The following is a 22586-nucleotide window of genomic DNA, read 5'->3' on the forward strand; positions in this document are numbered from 1 at the left end:
TATCAAAATTCTTACAACTCCCTTTTTAAAGGTCAAGGAAGCACTAAACCTGAGATCAGAAATTGTATAATTTCTTCCTTTATATTTGTCTCAATAATACATAAAGTAAATATACTCAGCCCTATTTTGGGGAGCCCCCAAAGGCATAAACTGCCATTATGTTTCTTTGGTGTTCTATACAAAATGACAACTCTGTACTAGAAAAGCAAGCCACTGATAAAAGCAGTCTCCAGTTTTGTTGGGGTTGGCTTGAGAGATGTGTCCTCTGAGTAACTCCCAAACACAAGAAAATCACTTTTTAAAACACTGAAAAGGAAACTAATTTAACCTAATTATTACTTCAATGTCATCTAAAAGACAAGGTAACATTCTAAGTCCACAAACTGTAATAAGGAATTTAATTTTATCATTATGAAGTATTCTGAAATCAAAGACGATAATACATGCATCAGGCACATCCCACAGAAGACATTTACAACGGTTTACATTTCCTTTTTATTTATTCCTAGAAACTGCCCGTATTGCAGATTTTTCATGGATGAAATATGGAATTGAGCAGATTCTTTTTCTACAAAATTATGGTATAAACTTGCTCAATTTTCTATCTTATTGCTAATAACCCTTACAGGCGCACAGTTTGTAAAGTAAACCCCTTAAGGACTGAATGTGTAGCATGCTGCAAGGTACAAGAAATAAGCTAAAACTGAGCTTTCACATAAACCTACATCGGGACTGACACAGTACTGGACGCTGGCAAACATCACGACAAAGGGAAAAATTAATAGGTGACACAGCTCAGTCCTGAACGGGTTAAGTAGAAACCCTTATATATTATTGTTTCTAACCATCCATCCCAAGTTACAGTGCTTGAAAAATAAAACAAAAGTGACACAGAAAACCACACGTTTGTTCAGTACTCACCAGAAACACAGCTGCTTTGGAAAACAATGTCCATTAACCTCGTTAATAATCAAATAGCATTTTCTTTCAAATAGGAATCCCTGCCAACAAATTTTCTGATTAAATAACTAGTTGGGTTAATAAAAATCACATTAGAATTTCTTTGTGGTTGGACAGATAGACCAGTTTCTCTAAAGACAAAAGCAGTGGTGGCCTCCTGCCACACCTGGCATCCCAGCACCTGGACACTAAGGCAGGAAAGTTCAAGAATGCCCTGAGGGGCTACATGGGTGAGACCCTATCTCATGGAAAAAACAAACAAAAAGCCTTAGCAACTATGCTTGAGGCCCGGGATTTGACCCCAGTACTACAAAACAGAAAGGTACAAAACCGTAAGAGATGGCAGCAAGAGTGACAGATGGATGACTCCACTAGTCAGCTGAGCATGAGGAAGCTGCCAGTTTCAGAGCCATCGACAGCAAGTTCAAAATCCCACTTGTGCTCAGCTCTACAAGCATAAAGGGCATCCCCTATCCCATACTTTCAGTTTATAGCCTGTCTCCCCTTCTCTTGACAAATTTAAGGAGCTAAAAGATATGCTGGGTCTCAGGTTCTGCACCTAGGTATGTTTGAAAGCTGTGCAGACTCATTCTAAACAGAATGGAAACACAAACCAACACTGCAACTGAAGAAATCCCGTTCTAAGAAGTCTTCATGAGGGCAAATACCCAGCATCTGTAACAGCATCATCTGGGAGGAAACATTCCGAGTAAATGGGGGGCAAGACTCCCATACACCATGTATTAAAAATGATTTACAAATCCACAAAAATGACTTTTAATGAAAGCAGCTGACAAAAGAACTATCATAACATGGTAAAACAGACATATCAGTTCACTCTATTCTGTGGTAGGACTCTGGCATAGAACCATAGGAAAGATGCCTTTATTGTTACATTCTTGGACTTTGTAAAAAAAGAAAACCGGAAAACGACTTATAGTCTAGTTACTTCAATTCTTATCAAAATAAACAAAAGAACCGAAATAAGATATAAACATTTAAAAAAGTCAAAGTTCATTTTAATAAAGCCATGAACTTGAACAGTTACTGTAAGCTACAAACAAACCTAGGTAAGGAATAGTTTGTTCTTCAAAAGCATCTCATCTGTTCTCAGCTACCTTAATGCTTTCTAACTAAATCCCAAATCTAGAAGGAGAGATGTGTGACCTGGGACAGCACAGCGACACGGAGACCGCTCAGGCTCAGAACAGCCTGAGGTGCTGCTTCCACCACAAATGGGGACTGGTGCTCGGAGGAAAGATTAGAAGAGTTACTGCGAAGGTAGGTAAGGCCACAGTGAGCTCTGCCCTTGACCACTGAGGCAGAATGAAGGTATGAGGAAGGGAGGACTGGCTGGAGCAGATCTGAAGAGAAATGGCGAGCAGAGCACAGCCCGGGGGTGATTAAGAAGGATGGCAGTGACAGAAAGTCACAGCCACAGATTTAACCAGCACATTTTACAGATGGCCTTCCCCTTGAAAAACCGAGGAGGAGGCAGCTTAAAGATGTTCAGAGTGGCATTTACAGTAGCAGTCTTCAGGAAACAGTGGGCAACAAAGCAGCAGAGATGGAAAACAAGGCTCTGACAAAGGATTCTTAACAAGTCTACATGAAAACTTTCAGAAGTCCAGGGAGTGAGAAAGACACCGAAAATGCTGGAGAAGTTACAGTTTGCATCAGAAGGTACTTGTGGCTCCTGTTTTAAGGGACAGTAAAAGCTTACCACAATCTAGAGGTAGTTTTTACTCTACAAAAGAGAATGGCATCACTAGACTGTGTCCTTTAACACACACATGTGGTTCCTGTACTAAATGTAGCCCAATGAGTCTGCTGCAATTCCCAAGAAACTGAACAAGGCATCACCAAAGTGCAGGAATGGAAGCAAAATAAAACTGGCAATATTAGCATACAAGGCTGACACACAAGCCTGAATGCAATCAAAGTTTAACAGAAAAGAAAAAAAAATGGACAGAACATTTCTTCTAGGGAAAAATAAACAAAGGGCAAAAAGGGAAATGAAAATATAAGTTACATTTGTATTTTTATAAACTTACAACTATCTGTTTCTAAGGTACTGTCTTCTGGCTATTTTATTTAGTTCAGTTTATTTAGTTATCATCTAATAAAAGCCATCTTATGATCTTATGTTCAGAATTATGAAGTTCTTGCCTAGGCTAAAAAAGGAAGTGAAGTACAATAAATCATCTTGCAGAAACTGTTCCTCATTTTACCTAAGCGCACCATCTTGGCAGCAAATAATTCTCATGATATTTTTTGTCATTTGCCAACAAGGTGGGAAACACCCTGTTAAATTTAAGCACTGGGAACATTCTAAGTTAAAGATAAAATGTTTAACTTACACATAATACAAGTTATGTACAAGATTTGGGGAAGGAAGGAAACCTGAACAAACCCTGGAACACAGAAAAACTGATGAACAGGCAAAGAGGCACAAACCCTTCAAATGGTGATGTTCTGTGCCATTAACTCAGAAATGACTAAATGGTCACACTGAACTCCACGTAAATGTTAGAATCTCTTGAATTACCACTATAAATACATTTTTTTTAAAAAAAGGAAAACAGAAATAACTACCAACAGTATCTGAGAATAGACTAAGTTAACATACATTGCATGTATTGCAGGCAAGGCAGAGGCATTTTTTTAAAGCTTTTGCACAGACTTCATATAATCTTAAAAAAAATATGCAGGCCTTTACAAAATTTGATTTGCTGAAATCAAAATAATTCCAACTTATGAAAAAGTCATAAGACTTCAGCTTAAAAAAGTTCCAGCCTTAGACCAAAAGAACCTGGAAGTGTTCGGTACTCAGATTGAACAAGCATGGTCAGGATTGAACCTGAATGTACTTTAGAGCCAAAGCTCAAAGGGGTGGAGAGTGCAGCCTACTGGTAATAAGGTATACTACATACTGTGATATAAAAAAGGCATGGTGAAAATGTACCTTTTACTAAAGCTTATGCAAGTCCCTTGGTCCATAAAAACTACGTTAAGATTTGTGTCTTCTAGCTTAACCTGTACTCCAGCCACATATCTATTTCATTTAATCAAAACCAACCAAAAACCAACCAAAGAGGGGTGTGTGTGTGTGTGAGAGAGAGAGACAGCTGAAAACCGTGATTTCCAACAGTTTGTACATTTTGAAGTTTTCCGTTTTACTGTGGCTTCTGCGTTTCACATCAGCACTTGCAGGTAATGGGGCTTTGAATAGATCACCTGGTATGAAAAGTTCCCAAGAAACCACAAAAGATTGTTCATTTTATCCTTGCCTTTCTTTCTTTCCTTTTTTTTTTCTCAACTTTTTGCCGCATTCAAGTCAGTTTAAGTCCTAGCAAAAAGACGGTAGTTAGGACACTACGGTTGCTGTGGACGATGTGACACTGGTAGAATTTGTGCTGGCGTTCGTGTAACTTCCCTCGCTGTTTGTGTTTGACTCGTTGGTGGGCACTTGGCTTGAGCTGGCTCTGAGGATCGCTCCTGCTGCGCTGCAGTGTGGCCTCGGCCCTGGCTCTGGTGTGTAGGTAAAGGTAAGGCTGGTAGAATAAATGATTCCATCATTACGGACCAAAGTTACTGGAACCTGGACTGGCTGCCGGACCCATCTCCAACCTTCTCGGAATGCAGAAATGTCTGGGACCACACAGAGCATGCTCTCTCCACATCTGAGGAGGAAACACATTCCACTTAGAAGCATTTTCTAAGCAAAGCGCAGTTTTGCATTGCCCATACCCTGCCAACCCTGGGTGATAGAACAGGTTCTAGCAGTACCTGTACATTGTTTCAGCTTCTACATCCCCAAACCATACTCGTAAATTTGGAGTAAAATTTTGTCCTGTAAGTTCAAGCATCGCTACGTCCCCACCGCCATTCAACTGCAAATCAGAGAAACCACAACATTAAGACAGTTTTTCACTTTCCACTGAACACAACTTAGGTTATACTTGCTTTCATTTTCATGAAGGTTAATTTAAGTTCAGATTTATAAAACATTTCTGTTAAATGACACAACTTTGAAACTATTTCAAGATAACATTCAATGTGATTTAAACTTTCTTCCATGTAAATACGCTGCTTCCATTTTTATTTCCTATCAATAGTATACAGAATGATCAGCATCACAAGGCAGTAAGTTTATAGCAGGTTATTCTAAGAACAGCAGTAAAGGCAAGTCACTTTGTGACTAAGTGGGCTCACCTGAAGACTTTCTACAACAGGCACAGGAGTGACTGGGGCAAGGACAGGGCCCATTCCCTCATAGAATGTATACTCTGCCTTATCTGTGCTAATGATTGTCCAGGAAGCTCCATCATTTATCATTTCTTTATTTGGTTCTTTCGGACATGGAGTGGCCTTAAGGAAAGCAAATGTCCATACATTGGTTTTATATACATAGCAGTATACGAAAATTTACCAAGTAACATTCACAGACTTCAGTTAACAATGAGAGAATTTAGGGGGGAAAAATCTGGGAACATCCTAATACACCTAATCCCCAACATTCCTAAATGAATGTAGACAGAACATTAATATGAAGCCCCACAGGCAGTAATTTTTGTTAGACCACAAATTCTTCAGTGAAAAATTAAGTAATAAGTCTTAGAAATCATTCAAGAGTGTCCTATTCCTATAGAATTTCTTTTCTTTTCGTTCTTTTGTTTGTTTGTTTTTCAAGACAAGGTTTCACTGTGTAGTTCTGGCTGTTCTAGAGCTCTCTCTGTGGATGAGGCTGGCCTTGAACTCAGAGATCCACCTGCCTCAGCCTCCCGAGTACTGGGATTAAAGGCACGTGTAATCACTAAGCGGTTCATTACTATATAATTTCACTAACGGATCAGTACCTGTTTCAGTGATGTGAAATGCAAGTGGACTCCCAAAGAAAGGGAATCATGGGAGACCCTTGAGCTTGCAGAACTATTAGTTAAGAGCTTTGGCACTTCTAGCAGGAGGAAACAAAGTCTGAACTAGCAGCTACAAAACATGGCCTGAGACCCAGTACAGCTATTCGTGTGGTATGGAGCCATCCCTCTGCATGAAACCACAGCTATCCTACTACAGCATCCATCCACGTCAGTTTTACCACTGGGGGCCCTACTGGAAAGTGGATGAAGATCTGAACCCTCTTGCTAAATGCTTTATATACACAGTGTATGTTTCTATACATCATTTTGGAGGATTCACAATGCTCTACTACTAGATATTCTGAGGCTCTCTGAATGGGGCAGATTAACAATCCTGGAACTTGTAAACAAAGTTCTCTAAGAATACTCTTAGTTTTGGGTTATTTTTGAGATAGGTCATGGGCATGCTTGAGAGTAGTGTGTTAAAGGATCAGTGACCTAAGATAAACATATGAACCCATCTTCTCGTAAGTGGATATAATTAACAGCCAATAAGAAGTATGTCTCCGTAAATGGCTAATCCAGCAGTTTTTCAGCAAATTTTACAGCCATAGTGATCTGGGGACTAAACACAGAGTTGGGCAGTATCCCCAGCCTTATTTGTATAGCTTGGATTTCAGTCATTGTATAACATACCTGAAATTGGATTATTCTTTCTTGAGAAAGGCACAAGTACATTCTTTCAGTATCCTTAAGGTAAAATGCACATTTGTGGAGTTGTGATACCGGGTCATCTGCATCCAGTAATGCTGTCTGCTTATCAACTTTTCTAATTATCTGTATTTCAACAATTTAAAAAAATTTAAATCATCTGCATGCAGTTTTTACTTTGTACACTGTCCATAGAAGATACTACATAATAATGTATCAGTCATTTATTTTATACCTACATATTACACATTTATAAGCAATAAGGTATCAATATAAATTTTATAAACATATAATGTGGAAATCACCCCTTCAAAGAATACATTAAGAAATAGAGCAGTCCGTCATTTTTTGTCTAGACTAGAGCTTTTTGAACATTAATGTACACAAAAATTGTCTGGAGTCCTTAACTAAAAATGCCTAACCCACTGTGACTCATTTGTGGCTCAATATTTTGCATTTTTAACAAATTGGTATTGTGAATGTTGGTAATGGACAGAAGTATTTTCATTGTCACTTTCTGTTGACCTTTTTAATAATATACAAATTAAATGCCACATGGAACATCTACAGTAAGCTACTGTTGAGTGTCCTAGTCAAAAAAGACAGACATATTGTGGCAGGATCAAACATTTCATATTTCAAAACAAACACACTCATCAGAAAATGGACTCAGAGAAGTAGCAAAGTCCTTAAAATCTGCATTTAATAACTGAGAAGGAGAGTGGGAACCCAAAGCAGGCTGTCTGATCGCACCTCCTTTATACTCTAGAACTTTTATAATCTAGATCTCAACCTCCCGATGCTGTGACCCTTCAATACAGTTCTTCACATTGTGGTGACCTGACTCCTCCAACCATCAAATTACTTTCATTGCTATTTCATAACTGTAATTTTGCTACCACTATGAATTATAATGTAAATACTGTGTTTTCTGATGGTCTTCCACTTGACAGTTCCTGGGGGTTGCACCACAAGGTTGAGAACCACAAGTCTAGATAGTCTATAGAACCCATGTGGGTACATGAAAGACTGTGTGCTAGCAAGCGTTAAATGACACAACACACAAAAAGTGGTCACTAAGTTCCATGGAAACTACTGCTTCCTACAGCATACAAGCACATTTAGACACTCATCTCAAAATCAACAGTAAGTTTCTTCCATCTTCCTAAGCCTTTTTCTCAGTTCTTGAGAAAGAAAGACATTGTCCTCACAGTCTAGTCTTCTGAAGCCTCCAAAACAGCGGTTCTCAATGTTCCTAATGCTGAAGCCCTTTAATATAGTTCCTCATGTTGTGGTAACCCCAACCATAAAATCACTTCATTGTTACTTCATAACTAATTAGCTAATTATGAATTATCATGTAAATATCTGATATGCGACCCCCAAGAGGCCACCACACAGATTGAGAACCACTGCCCTATAACTTTTTGCCTCGAAGTTTCCACAGTTTCCAAGGCCACAACCAGACCAAGAACCTCCAGAGAGGTGACCTTCACGCATTTCTTCACCACAGTACTTCACAATCTCTGAAGTACCTGACTTGGACCTTTTTCCTAGAGCTACATCTGGTCTAATAGACTTTTTATAGTGACATTACATGTCACACCTAATCAACATTTCCATTTATGATATTTAATATGCATCTTAAACTTAACTATTCTAGAAAGCAGAATTTTAGAATTTTTCAACTTAGGGGTAAAATAATGTCTTTACAGTTTCACAACCTAATAAATAAAAAAGGCACAAATCCTGTGCATTGTTCCTAAAGCAAGAAATTATCAACTCTACCTATTTTAAACAAATGATATTAGTCAAGTAGCCTAGTAAAAATTAAGCTTGTATTTGTAGGTTTTTGAAAACTTGGTCCTACATTCACCTACATCAGATACACATATAAAAAAATAATATAGTATAACTGCAACATTAAAGAAAAAATGACAGACACAGTCAAAAAGGAAACCAACATTAATTCATTTAAAATTGTGTATGAGACTGACATCAGCAATGAACTTTTTAACAAACTAATTCTTTACGAGTACTTATGCACTGAGGCAATGGCTAACATGGGATAACCAAGATACTATTATTTTCATGTTAAAAAGTATAAAAACTGAACTCCATCCTTCCTGGTTTGTTTCTACCTTATATTCATTGAAGTAAAGCCAAGTCTTACCAATCTTGGGAGTGCCATGCCAGTAACTGAGCACACAAGTTTGACAGTCTGTCCATAGTGGATGTAACCATCTCGGACTGTGAACTCCTCTCCTTCTGATTCATCATCATCCACTAGAGCAGGTGTAAAAATAGACAAAATTTTTTTTGTCTTTTAAAATTTAGTACATGCTTAAGAAAACAACAAAATGACTATTCATACATTTTATGCCCCAAAGAGAGTGTTATTTTTACACTAAAAATATCAGATGCATATTTTTATACTCACAGAGATGAATATAAAATGCTCCCCACTGTTGTGAACTAGCATGGAAGTTTCCTCCTTCTACATGTAGGTATCTGGTACTAACTGTCTGGGATCTAAGCCGATTAAACAAAGCCACCTTTGTTCCTGAGGCAATGCACACTGCAAAGACAAGGAGATTCCTATATTATATGACTGAGGCAGAGGTTCACAAAACAAAGGACTTCTGCTTGGCAAATCATGAATATTTTTACAATAATACAAACAATGGACAGATTCTGTTGGCAAAAATTTTATTTGGCTTTCTAAGATAGAGGATAGCAAATCTTAAGGATATAAAAAAAGTTTTAAATGGTTGGGCTTTTTTTTCTTTTTTTTAATTAAACTAGTTTCAGCCTTTTCTTATTTGTTTTGTTGATTTTTCAAGACAGGATTTCTCCTGTAGCCCTGGTTGTCCTGGAACTCCCTCTGTAGACCAGGTTGGCCTCAAATTCTGAGATCCATCTGTCTCTGCCTCCTGAGTGTTGGTATTAACCACCATTGCCGGCTAGCTTCATTTCTTTTTTAATTAATTTTATTTTTTAAACTTAGTTTAGGTTTTACAAAAGACAGAAGTAAAAAATAAAATTCGAAGAACTTTTTTGTACCCTTTATTCAGCTCCTAACACTTTACTCAAAAGAGTTACACAGTAGACTTAATGTAGTGATGATTATTAGTTAAATTATTTTTAAAACAACAAATGTCTAATGTTAGACACTTGATTAAATTGATTATAGTAATATTCCCCATTTAAATTATGTACACATAAATTCTTAGAATATTACTGAATGAAAAGGCCAACCATGAGACACTCCATACACTGTGGTCCTGCTAAGCATCATACACATTTCTGTGTGAACGCAGAAGTGCCTACACATGCTTTCATCCCACTCTGTAAAATATGGGTAGCAAGGTCTCTAGAAGGATGTTTACCAAAGCCAGTATCACTACATTATGATTTTAGGGATTCTGCTATCTCCCAAATACCATAAAGTGTTGTACTGTATGAAAACAATACCTGTTTTATAATGTATAAAATGAGTAAAATTTTAAAAAAATAAAGATGTACTTTGGATATGGAAAGCAAATTTACTTAAGAAAATATTCTAAAAGTGAAATATGCTCTTTGCACTACAAAACTATCAATACAAACTCATAAAGAAGTTAAAAATATAAAAAAGAAAGAGAACAGCAACCCCTCCCCGAACCAAAGCCTCAACCCTCTGCAATCTGAACTGGAAACTGCCTGAATACAAGATGTCACATGACCTAGAGCACAAGAGCATATGGCCATCAATGAGGCCTTACCTTTCCAAAACAAAGAAAGAACAATCTGACCATGACAAACATGCCCTGAACCAACTTCAGAGGGGCTCCTCCCAGCATTCCTTTCTATCAGTTTTCATCTTGGGGCATCATCACCACCTTCTCTGAGGTGGTAGCAGATCAGTTATGCCCTTCTCTTCCTTGGATATAGGATCACTCTGGCTATCATTAGCGGGACTCCTATTAGGTTGCTTTAGCAAAAATTCCCTTGTCCTTGCTTCCCACCTTGCCCCCCCTTTTTTCCTCTCTTAGTAATTGTTCCATCCATTGAGCCCCTCATTTTCCTCCTTGGCTGAAAACTGGAACTTCCTATTGTTATATTGAAAGTGAACATGACTCTATACTAAAATCTCTTCTCCTAAAACAGTAATAAGTGAAGTCTGTCTTTCCACTTATTACTAGTGTTGCTTCTTCTAAACAATACCAATTTATAGAACATACATTGAACTACACCAAAAGAATAAAATTAAAAAATCTGAATGCAGAAATTCCTAATGCCTAAGGTTAACTGCATGGGAACACAGATTAAGGAATATCCATGTAGATGTCAATGTTGTCTATTTATTGTACTAGCCAGTAAATTTGAATTTTGACTCACCTGGCTAAAAATTCAATTATTTTAGACCATTTCAAATTTGAACACTGACAGGACATTAGATGACACTAGAAGTATTTCTGCTTATGCTTGCTTTGTATGTTATTTTCTTATGATCATGGTACTATTAAAAAATAAGAAATTCTACCTTTTGTAGCCACATGATAATATTTACATATGAAGCAAATAGGTCTGAGATAACATCAAACTAAAAATGAGAGGAAAGCAGACTGAAGTAAAAGAATGAATTAACATGATGAAATAACACTAGTCAGAAATTAAGGTCACTATTGAAGTTAGGATTTCCATTTATTATGTAATTCTGTTTGCTTTAGTGTGTCTACAATTTTCCACATTAAATAAATGATAGGAACAAAGACTGAATGGAGTAAAATACATATAACATAAAAATCCACAAGTTTTTATGCTTGATTTTAGTCAAAGGCTGAGAAATGACCTTTTCTTTAAAAAAGAAAATTCACTGGCCACTATCAAATATTATTAATCTGAAAATTAGTAAGCAATCAATTGTTTATCAAATCTCTAACAGTTGTTATGTTGAAGTTCTTCATTGAAAACCCCCTCATCTAAATATGTGAAAGCTATATAAAAGAATAAGAAAATCAGTACTTTGTGTCCTCAATGAAGTAATAGTCACTGAACCACTGATTTACAGGTTTCTGAGGAGCATTAGAAGTAAATTAAACTGAACTTACTACAGTCTTAATGTAACAAAAAAAAAAGAGGGGTAACCAGATCTCTAAGACTTTTAGGGCAGTAAGAATGACCAGCTCATTTTACAAGTCTTTCATTACCAAGCCATAGAAAAACAGGAGGCAGAGGAACAAGGGACAAGTCAAATTCAGAGTAGAAATTCCATAGGATTTAAATGATCCAGCTTCTTCAATAAGTAACTTTTTCAAAGGGGACAGGGAGAGAAGAATAGAGAAACTATCACAGATTAAAATTTATGGGGCTTAATTTATGGGGTTTGTTTGAACAAGCTCACTAAAAATGGAACAAAACATAACAACCAAACAATTATAGAAAAAAAGGCATTGCTGAAATACTATGATTAATCTACTCATGAATATTAAATGACATTAAAGGACTGTCAACTTTGTGAAATATGCTTTAAAAAAAACGAAAGTTATGCATTAAGAGTCACTATTACAGAAACGTTAGTTGAGGATAGGATGTTGGAGATTTACATCAAAATACTCCAGCAGTTAGAAACAGAAGAGGTGCTGTTTGTGACTGACCATAAAACAAAATTAGTGAAAATACTGAGGTTGGGGAGATTGCTACACCATGATATTTTCTTTCTTTTCCATAATTTTAAAGTTTATGCAACAAAGTTAAGGAAAGTCAGCCAACCAATTTCAAACATGTTAAAATGTAGACTACTCACAGACAGTACACAGCCTTGGAGTTTAACAATCTGCCAATGAGACAGCAGTTCCTGCTGCAGAGACCTTTAGATGCTTGGTTTAGTGTCTGTCTTACCTGGCTTCCCAGAGCTCACTATAATGTTTTTTGAAATGGGTACTTCTGTCATTCTGGAAGGACAGATTCTTTTGGAATGGGAACTACCTTGAGCACTGTAGGTCATTTATCATCACATGTCAGGTGTTTAACATTTATCTTGCCTCCCAGTCACTGTGACAAAAGGAGAAAATAACTTCCATTTCCCTGGAACAGCAAGAAACCACTCTAATGAAGTAACTAAGATTCTCAGAACACTAATTGAGAATGAATCACTTCATTAGGCCAGACACTACTTATTTTCCACTTGAATTTGAAACACAGAAAGGCCAAAAGAATAGTGGTGATCAATGAACTGGCTACTGACAAAACAACCTTTAAGTTCTAAAAAGTTGGTATCATTAATGTAATGTGAGAATTGGGAACAAGTAAAGAAACTCAAGCATACATACAGTCAGCATTTTTCAATGACTGCTTCTTTTTGGAAGGTTTGGAAATAACTTTTATCCGCTTGCTGAGGAACACACCAATGTCATCACTGTTGCCATAGAACATCTTTACAGACAACATGAAATGCTTTCTCTTGTCTGAATCAGATATGTACAATGTTTTAGCTGTGCAGTAGTTCTGTGAACAAAAAGAAAAATGGTGTTAATAGCAAAGCCTTGAGGTTATGCACCTTCAGCTCAGAATGGATGGTTCATCTGACCCAGCATGAGTATCACACTGATGGGTCACCCAATGAACTGCTAGCATTGCTCTCTAAAGAGAAGTCTTTTAAGGAGTTTTCAAAACAAACAATGGGGAATGGCAAATTCACGAAAGGTGAGCCTCCTCAGAAGACAGAGGTCAGCAAGGACAGACCAAACTTAGCTTAAGTGGCAAGAACAGGAAGCTTAGTCCAGAAAGTTGGACTTAGTCCAGTGTCGACTAGATTCTTCTGAAGCTGGACAAGAATGTGAATCTGTGTTCAGTTATGAGAGCTGAACATTACAACCATTAACAAAGCTGCCCTCAGGGTGGTTAGAAAGTATTACATCTATTATTCCAGTTCCACAACTTGATTTTTTTTGCAAGAAATACAAAGATTTATTAGCCTTGCATTTGTGTACTTTACAAAAATATTCCTTGAATAAAATGTATTACTACAAAGAAAGGTCAAAAGATAATAACATCTACCTAAGTCATGAAGGTGCTGAAAATGTATTCAGAAAACTTCATAAATACAACTTCCAGAAATTGGGATAATGGGTCAAGCTTATCCTTACATAAATGCTCCCTAAATTCATTCATATATACATAACTTACAATACATAATACATGTTTGCATATAGGTATATACATGTATGCATTATAAAAAATGTATATTACACAGAAAGAACTATTTTAATTTATTTATTTATGAAAAATTTCCACCTCCTCACCTTCTCCCATTTCCCTCCCACTCCCCCTCCCTCTCCAGTCCTAAGAGAAGTCAGGGTACCCTGATTTTTTTTTTTTTAAGAAAATTCAGGTCCACATAGTACAGGGAAGCAAGCATTGTCTAAATCAACTCAAAAAAGTTGCACAGAAGATAATCCAAGTATCTAGGGGCAGCTACGGTCAAAGAAAGCGGTGCTTGAGGACTTGGTCTTCCCAAGTGTAACTGTGAGGGAAGATCCACAGAGATGGATGTAGCTGGCTCCGACAAGATCATCTGGACCAAGAGAAGCAGAACACGCAACATAGGCAGACACTCCTCCAAGTACCTACAATATGCTCACCAGCAAAGGCATTAATTTGAATATTTCAGTTTTAGTTATACACAAAAATGACTACATTTACTCTACAAAGCCCAAAAAAGCCTATTTTTTTTCTCTCTTTAAAGTCTTTGTTTTATATAGCTTTACATGTTTCACAGAATTAACACTCAATTTTACAGCAATTATTTGATTTTTGTACTTAAAAACTGATGATTATCTGCAACAAAGGTAATAAGGCTATCATTACTTAGTAGAATTGTGTAAAAAACTTTTGGTTGCAGTTTTCAAACTAGCTCCTACAATGTTTCTCTTTATATAGCTGAATGCTGTGGGAACAAGTGCTCGGCTGAAAGGAAGCATTAAACATTACCTATCTTAAAGAAAATACTAAGGAACTATTTTAAAAATAGATAGACTATATCATACCATTACCACAGGAACCAAGTTTAAAGATATAAGAGAAAACACCCAGTTGCAGAAAAGCAGGAATACTTTAAAATGCTATACTGCTTCACTTCCCTTCACGGAGAACAGTGGGAGCCCAGGCCAAAATACTGACATCCTTTACCAAACAGGGTAAATGATGTCCAAAATTCACTTCAACTACTTCTGCTGTGTATTCCTTTCAAAATGAGTACAACTCGCCAGAAAGTAATCAATTCTAGGTTCTTATCCTTAAAATTGACCAATTATGTACTGTTAGTAGAAGATAAAAATACTGTAGTAGTTTATGTCTCTATAACAAGTTACATAAGAAAATTTAAAAGTGATCCTGAATATTCTAAATTTTGGAAGCTCTTGTGTAAAAGGCAAAATGAGACAACAGTAAGAAAAGCAAAATACAATAGCCCTTTGCAGTAGCTATCTTATGTACTGAAATATAGAATCTTCAGGTTCATACATAGGCCCAACGTATTTTTTAAATACTAGCTAAAGGTCAAATCTGAAACTGTTCTGCTTTGAAACATAGGATAAAGTCAATGTACCAAAACAGTCACAGAACAAAATGAGATATGTATCTAAACAAGGGGACAACATCCTAGTGGGAAGGCTTTAAAAAAAAAAATCACTTAATTTTGAGTGCCAACATAATTGCGTATAGTCTGCATGAAGCAAGAGAAGATACTGGCTAGCATCAATGAACCAGGTGAACAGAAGCTGGTTCACAGAAACTTGATGCCAAGCCTTCAGACCAGCCCCTGGGTCCTGCACTGTAGGAGAGAGAAGACAAGGACTCCTTTAAGTAGTCCTTTACCTCCTCATATGCACATGTGTGCTTGCATCCTACCAATGTCCACAACTTGTATAAGATAGAACTGGGTAAATTGAGACTGAAGCTCAATCAACACAGTTACATACGGTAACTATGTCCTTGGCTTTTATTACTGATCTACTCACTAAAGAATTGAATATCTAGGTGTAGAGTATGTGATGGTGTCCAGGAGAATAAATCAATCCCTCTGTAAAATATTTTTTAAGCTCAACAGTCATACTTTAAAATGGCTTAACAGCTCTATTTTCTTTTACAATAAGCATTCACTATTATAATAAACATAATACCAAACCTACTGGTCAACATGCCTTATTAATTAAAAACTATAAAAACGTAATAACATACAAATAGCCAGATTTGAAGGTTAGCTTTAAGGCTTCTTAGTAATGCTAACACTTAACTCACGACCCTCAACATTGTAGGTCATCCTATCCTAGTGTCAAACATACAGCAAGCTAGCCAACAGTTTTTACTAAATAAGGAAATACCTTTTAATATGCTATTTAAGGAACTAGGTAGCCTCTGAGATCATAACCATTTTCTAAATATTAAGAAAAATAGTGAGCATTAGGAAGTATAATAAATGAACAAACTATCTTCCTGAATTGCGACTTTTGTTCAGACTCAGAGAATGGTCTGTCTACTGGCTTTGCTGACAGACCGTTCTGAGTGACCTGTACCCTGCACTGGTGCTGTGTTGGTTAGCAAAGGGTCACTATACCCAGGATCTATGCTCTATCTACCCTGTATTAGCAGTCACTTCTCAGCGAGAGATGAAGACTGAGAGAATAGAGCAAACCAAAGCTGAGGGACATATTTTCATTAATATCTGAGTAACACAATCCTGCCAGACAGAAAATAAGGGACTTGTTTCCTAATCTATTAGCATCTAATGAAGTCTGACTTACAGCTAAGGCAGCCAAGAAGATGGAAAAGTGTCCTGGTGCTGCCTTTAGATGCTAACACAAAAGCTCCATGAGTCACCAGACCATACCTGTCCTGCAGGTATATTCTTGATTCTGATAATACACATTTAAGCAAATGTTTTTAAAAACACTTGAAAAATACAATAAACACTGATACAAAAACAACTAAAATAAATACGGCAAAAATGAGTGCAGTATGTACATTTTGAATTTACCTTCCCTTCCAAGTTCAGCTGCTGCATTTCTTGGTCACTATTTCCTATTCCAATAAATGCACAGGGTTGTGACTCTTGTTCCGAACAACCATCTCTTTCCATTTGTTCTTTTTTTTTCTTCCAACCACTACCCATAAGATACACACAAGGAGGAGGGCAAAAAAATCTGTAAATAAAAGGGAGGCAGGGAAAAATTAAATTCAAGGTCATACTTCATTTTTTAAAAAATATATAAATTCATATATTCCATATATATGAGTTCAAAAATCATACTTCAATGAAGTTCATTCCTAACAAAGCATTTTGGTGAAGTCACCTATAAAACAAATCATTCTGTCAAAAGGACTGAAATCAAGACTTTCTTTATCTGCTCTAATAAAATCTGAGAGTTATACCTTCAGTTAGGTTACTCCTGCTTTCAGCATTTTATCTTTGAAAATTCACAGCTCAAGGCTCTGAGCTACTCTGTTGGAATGTGGCAAATGCAAGACACAAAGCACAATAATCACCACAGAATCTGTGATTACAAATTAAGTTCAAATCAAAAAAACAGCATCATTAATCTTAATGTTATTCTTAGTAAATTACATTTAACTTTATTTGGCAATTCCCCGGGGAAATAGCATTAAAACAATAGTTCAAGTGAGGCAACTGAGGAAAAGAATAAGTAGGCTACTTGATATGAGCTCTACAATGAGACCATGTTTTATGTATCTTCGCCCCTGAACACCTGCTATGCATGACTGAGAAACATCTTGAGTCAAAAGAACAAATACACTGTATTCTTTCAGCCCATGACTACTAACAGATTTGTTCTGCTGTGTGCCAAAAATACACGTTCCCAAGTTCTCTCCATATAAAATGACTTTATCTTAACCTAACAAACAAAAAGCAGAGTTTAAACTAATAAATCATCCTTATGTAGAGCATAATGTACTTATTCAATGATATATAATATACTTTTGCCTATGGACATGTACATACCTTAAAATGTTTATGTCCTATCTCTTTAAGGGGCCTGAAAACTCAAATGACTATAGTATAGGCAAACTGAATAAATGAATGAACCAGGTACTTCGAGTGTTCATAGGCAAAGATCTGTCAGATCTGTGAGTTCAAGGCCAGTCTGGTCTATGTAGTGAGTTCCAGAACAGCACAGCCAAGGCTAAAACAAAACAAACAACCCCCCCCCAAACGCACACAAAAAAAATCCCCAAAAACCACTGAACAAGATTCCACCCTGAAAATTTTTCAAACACACAAGAAAAATGAAGACTCTACACTGGCCTATGAGCTTGCCCTGTTTATTTTTCTATGGCCACTAGAATTATTCAAAATAACAAAAGATTAAATTCATCAGAACTGAAACAGATTCTTTTGTAAGATCCAGATGAAATCACAGCTTTAATATTCCCCCAAATTGTCACTCCTAAAAGCAAATTAACTAAAATTTTATTTCCATATAGTTTAGTAGTAATACAATAATCAGATAAAATATAAATATATATACATACAAAAATGAAGATAAAAGAAATTAAAGGGAGTATGGAATAGATACCCAAATAGTTAACCAAAGAAAAATTAGGTGCATTTCTGTGTTTGGAACTGACTTTCAACAGCTGCTATAAAATGTATGCTGCAGAACAATGTGGCCTTTCTTCTCTCTCCCTTTTCAGCATTTCAACTGACAAGCAATGCTGTTCTCTCCCACTTGGTGGCGATATATACACACTTAAGATTTTATTCGTTTTAAAATTTAGTCATTCATTTAGTGAATGATTTAACAATTTTTTTTCTCCTCAAATCCTGAGAACACACATGGGGAAAAAAGCTATAGTTTCAAAATGGGCTTTTATTTAGTTTGATATGACAATTAAGTTTGGTTAGACAAAACCCAAACATCACTGTTTCATCACTTGACATCACTTGAACATCTATCTGGGAGCTCCTGACAGAGATTACCTCAGGTAACACAGGCCTTAGTGTAACTTTAGAATCAAGAGTCTAAGTGTCTAATTAGTACTTGTTCCCAGAGCACCTCTAGTATATAGCTGCTTGCTCACCAGGAGACAATGCTGAATATTAATATCATAAGGCAAATTAACACAGCCTTTAGAGAACACAATCTTTCTAGAAAGTTTCATCTTTTAAGAATCATACTGACCTTTAATGAAAAAGTAAAACAGATGACAACTCTCAATGGGTGTACTAAATATGAGGCACAAATGCTAATACAAAGAATAATTTAAGCTTAGTAAATGAAATTTCCTGGCCAGATATTTCTAGCATTAGTCACTGAAATAATTTTTAATGACAGCAACATGGCCAAAGTGTCTGTGGTCATGTCCCCAGGTTACCTCATGCCTTAGCAACTCTTTTAAAGAACTGAACCTAGATAAGCAAGAAGATAAACCTTCCTTCCTCTTTCCAGAGTGGAGATCAGACCCACCACTTCTTTTAACCCACAAGGGAACCTCAGCACAACTAGCCCATCACAGGAGGGTATCTGTACCTTACACGCACAACACACATACACACACATGCAGGGCCTTAATGCCTTATACACACAATGTAAGCCAATAGGGTTCTTCCTGTATTGTAATGTAGAACATTTACCTTGGGAACATTAACAATACAAAGGATTCAAAAGATATTGAAGAGTAGTTACTATAACATCAAGTGTTTTTTTCGATTCTTTTAATTTATATATGGGGGTGGTCAAAAGCTAAGATTCTTCAGTGTTTAACTGGGGTTATGGACTAAGTCATGGTCAAATAAAAGGTGGTAAAAACAGGCTACTACAATAAAAGACAATCATAAAATGTTTACAATAACTTGATAAGCCACTGCAGTCCTGTGGTTCTGTAATTCTTACAGAGACTAACAAACCCTTTTATTACCTCACTAGGTCTCAGTCATCTACCATAAAATTAAATGCCACAATGATTTTTTTTATAGATCATCTTGCACTAGCACCTAAAACAAACAATTAAAAAAAAAGAGTAAATGAAGAAACTAATTGGCATGATGCTTTGTCAAAATACCAGAGAATGAAAAGCAGAACAAGCACTACCCATGCTTGGAGCCATTAGCAAGTTTACCCCATGCTTCAGTGAGGCCTAGTCTGGTCTCATCTAATCAATGGGAAGGATGGGATGAGACTGACTGATGTTCAAGAGGATTACACTTTTCTCAGCATCTTCAATTCCTCGATCCTGACACTGCTAACTTAGATGCTAACTTAGTAAAATGTAAGTCAGTGATAACATATCCTTTCGGCTTTCACTTAATGGGAAAATAAAAATTTGAGTTTCTATTTTTTAAAACTACAGAAGTAAAGGGGGAAAAAAAACCCAGAATTAGACAAAGTTGTAGAATTCCAATTCTGGTACCAAAGAAAATAGCCAATGGGAGCAAAGGCATGCTTAGAGTCCCTTATCTTCATTTCCCTTAAAATTATCTACTCTAATATTGGTAGAGCACCTCTGTGGGTCAATGGAGCTGCTAAACAAGCTCTCTATGTCCCATCAAATGCACAACTGGCCTTGCATAGCATTCTTCAGCGGTGAGATGCACTTCTGTTTTCCTTAGAAAACTGGCCAGTGTGAACTAAAAGTACCCAGAAAGGGTCACACCATGTCACTGCACATCCAGGACCAATTCTCTTGGGCTATCTTCAGTTTCCTCAACAGCCATTCACTGCCCACCAGTGCCTGACCTAAGAGTCCTATAACTATCATGTAACACCTGCTAGAACATTATTATTAGATCACTAGATTTCACCAATCCAATCTAAGAATGTCATCAGACAGCAGTATAACCTTTCCTGTAACCCACTAACCATGAAAAGCTTTTTTGATTTATGACTTTTTGTTATATAGCTGTAAAACCTGACAAATCATATTCACACCAGAACACAGCATTTGAAGCAACCTTAATCTGTGTTCCTGAACCATGACCATTCATGGTTGGCTCTAGAATTAAGAACTGTTTTCTGTTAAACAGTACATATATACACTGAATTTCATTATTTAAAAACCTGAACCTGACAAGTTTGAGGTTAGTCTGGTCTACAGAGCTAGTTCCAGGAGAGCCAAGGCTATACAGAGAAACCCTGCTTCAAATATACATACAAACCTACACACATACCCAAACCATGAAGTGCCAACTTTATGAACAAAGGGGCATTTAGCTTGAGTTGGTTATTCACATCGACTTCTGTTTAGTTACAAATGAGTGACCAAGTTTCACATGTCACTTAAAGCAAAATAGGGCTGGGATTGTAGCTCTTTAGAGAGCCTGCTTACTATGAGAAAGCCCTGGCATTCTACCTTACCACCTCACCACCCCAGTCTGCAGACACCTGGGACAGCTGAATAGTAACAGGAGGATGTATGGATCCTAAATATTGTTTACACTAGTCATAATTATCAATTCAATAGCTTTATTTTCTTTTTAGCTCAGAGATCAAGGAAGAGACTTCCTGATTATCTCCTATCCTGTAAAGCACTAAAGAGGGCCTTAGTGCCTTACACACACAAAGCAAGTCAATAGGGTTCTTCCTGTATTGTGAAGTAGCATGTTTATCTTGGAAACATTAACAGAACACATGATTAAAAATATATTGGACAGTATTTACTAAACATCAAGGGTTTTTTTGGTTTGGTTTGTTTTTTTTTGGGGGGGGGGGATCAAAAGCTAAGATTCTTCAAGTGTTTAACAAGAGTTATGGACTGACTAAGCCATAGTAAATAACAGGTAAAAATAGGCTGCTGCAGTAAAAGGCAGTCATTAAAATGCTTACAATAACTTGATAAGCCACAGCAGTCCGTATTTAATTATACATTTATATTTCCTATTTTGCTCATATGTCACTTCATTTGTCACATATTCTAAGATTTCTTCCACTCTTTTCAATCCAGTCTCCAAACTTTTTAATTCCTTCTGCTATAGTTAGGCCCCCTCCCTAGCCAATCCCACAAACTTTGGTACCAGCTCCCAAGAATGTTATCTTTACCCATAAATGCTTAACAGAAAATGCTGTCTGAAAGACAATGCTTTAGAATTCCTGGAAACAGAGATGAGATTCTGCAACAATAATGACCTGGTCTGGGGCAGGTTCTGCTCACTGCCTTGCCCAACCCTGTGATAACTGCAGCTGAGTGAGTTATGTTGAACTGAGGATGTGACTAAGTGGTAGACCATGTGCACTGTATGCATGAAACCCTGGGTCTGATGTCTAACACCAATTTAAAAAGCAAAACAAAACAAACAAGAAACAAAAAAACAACTAACAAAAAATCCTAATTAAGCTAAACACAATGAGATAAGAGCTTTTATAAAAAAGACAATACAGAAATAACATTCACTAATTACCTTTGCATGAAAGAGATTTCTACTTCTTTTTCTTAGATGGACCTTGCAAGGTAGCCCAGGAATTCTTGGGCTCAAGTAACCGTCTTGACTTGGCTCTAAAACAGGTGGGCCTACAGATGCACACTGCTGCCATTCGCAGTTTATGCTGCAGGTAAACTTACTTAACTATCAGGTATAGATAGGGTTAAGTTGGGAGCTCTTTACAATGGCTCCAAAGCTCAACTTAACCTGACCTCAAGATACATTTACAGTTATAATCTTTTAGCCTTAACTTATGTATTATTATCTGTGCAACTATGCCTGCCTACCTGCCTGCCTGCCTACCTACCTACCTACATACCTACCACAGCAGTGGGAACTGAACTCAGAGTCCTGTGTGTGCCAGCACACCCTCTATTACTAAACTGTATCCCTAGACCTCTTTAAAAAAGATGTGTGTGCGTGCATGTGTAAGTCACATATGTATGGTAGCCATAGAGGCCAGAAGAGGATGCCAGTTCCCCCGGAGCTGGAGTTAGAGGCAGAGCAGACACAGGCACTGGAAACTGAACTTCGAGGTCCACTGGAAGATCAGCAATGCTCTTACCTACAGAGCAATGGCTCCAGCCCCAGGCCTAGGCTTTTCTGAATCAGAGTCTAAGTTACTCGCATAGGCACTTGCG

General features: G+C 37.0%; 1 protein-coding gene across 3 annotated transcripts in view; it reads right to left on the minus strand.

The window, feature by feature from the left end:
• Positions 1-481: 481 nt before the first annotated feature.
• Rbpj (recombination signal binding protein for immunoglobulin kappa J region) overlaps positions 482-22586 on the minus strand; it is a 193938-nt gene continuing 171833 nt past the window's right edge. For all 3 annotated transcript variants that reach the window (XM_085691895.2, XM_048414784.3, XM_085691896.2), the window contains exons 4-11: positions 16549-16714; positions 12845-13019; positions 8971-9108; positions 8704-8816; positions 6516-6656; positions 5176-5331; positions 4750-4853; positions 482-4643 (exon numbers count right to left, since the gene is read on the minus strand). In XM_085691895.2, coding sequence (XP_085548021.1) covers positions 4328-4643; positions 4750-4853; positions 5176-5331; positions 6516-6656; positions 8704-8816; positions 8971-9108; positions 12845-13019; positions 16549-16714 — 1309 coding nt within the window. In that variant the 3' untranslated portion in view covers positions 482-4327. The remainder of the gene's footprint in view (positions 4644-4749; positions 4854-5175; positions 5332-6515; positions 6657-8703; positions 8817-8970; positions 9109-12844; positions 13020-16548; positions 16715-22586) is intronic.

Source organism: Myodes glareolus, chromosome 8 (assembly GCF_982192425.1).
Source record: "Myodes glareolus chromosome 8, mMyoGla1.1, whole genome shotgun sequence".
In the NCBI taxonomy this organism is placed as follows: domain Eukaryota; kingdom Metazoa; phylum Chordata; class Mammalia; order Rodentia; family Cricetidae; genus Myodes; species Myodes glareolus.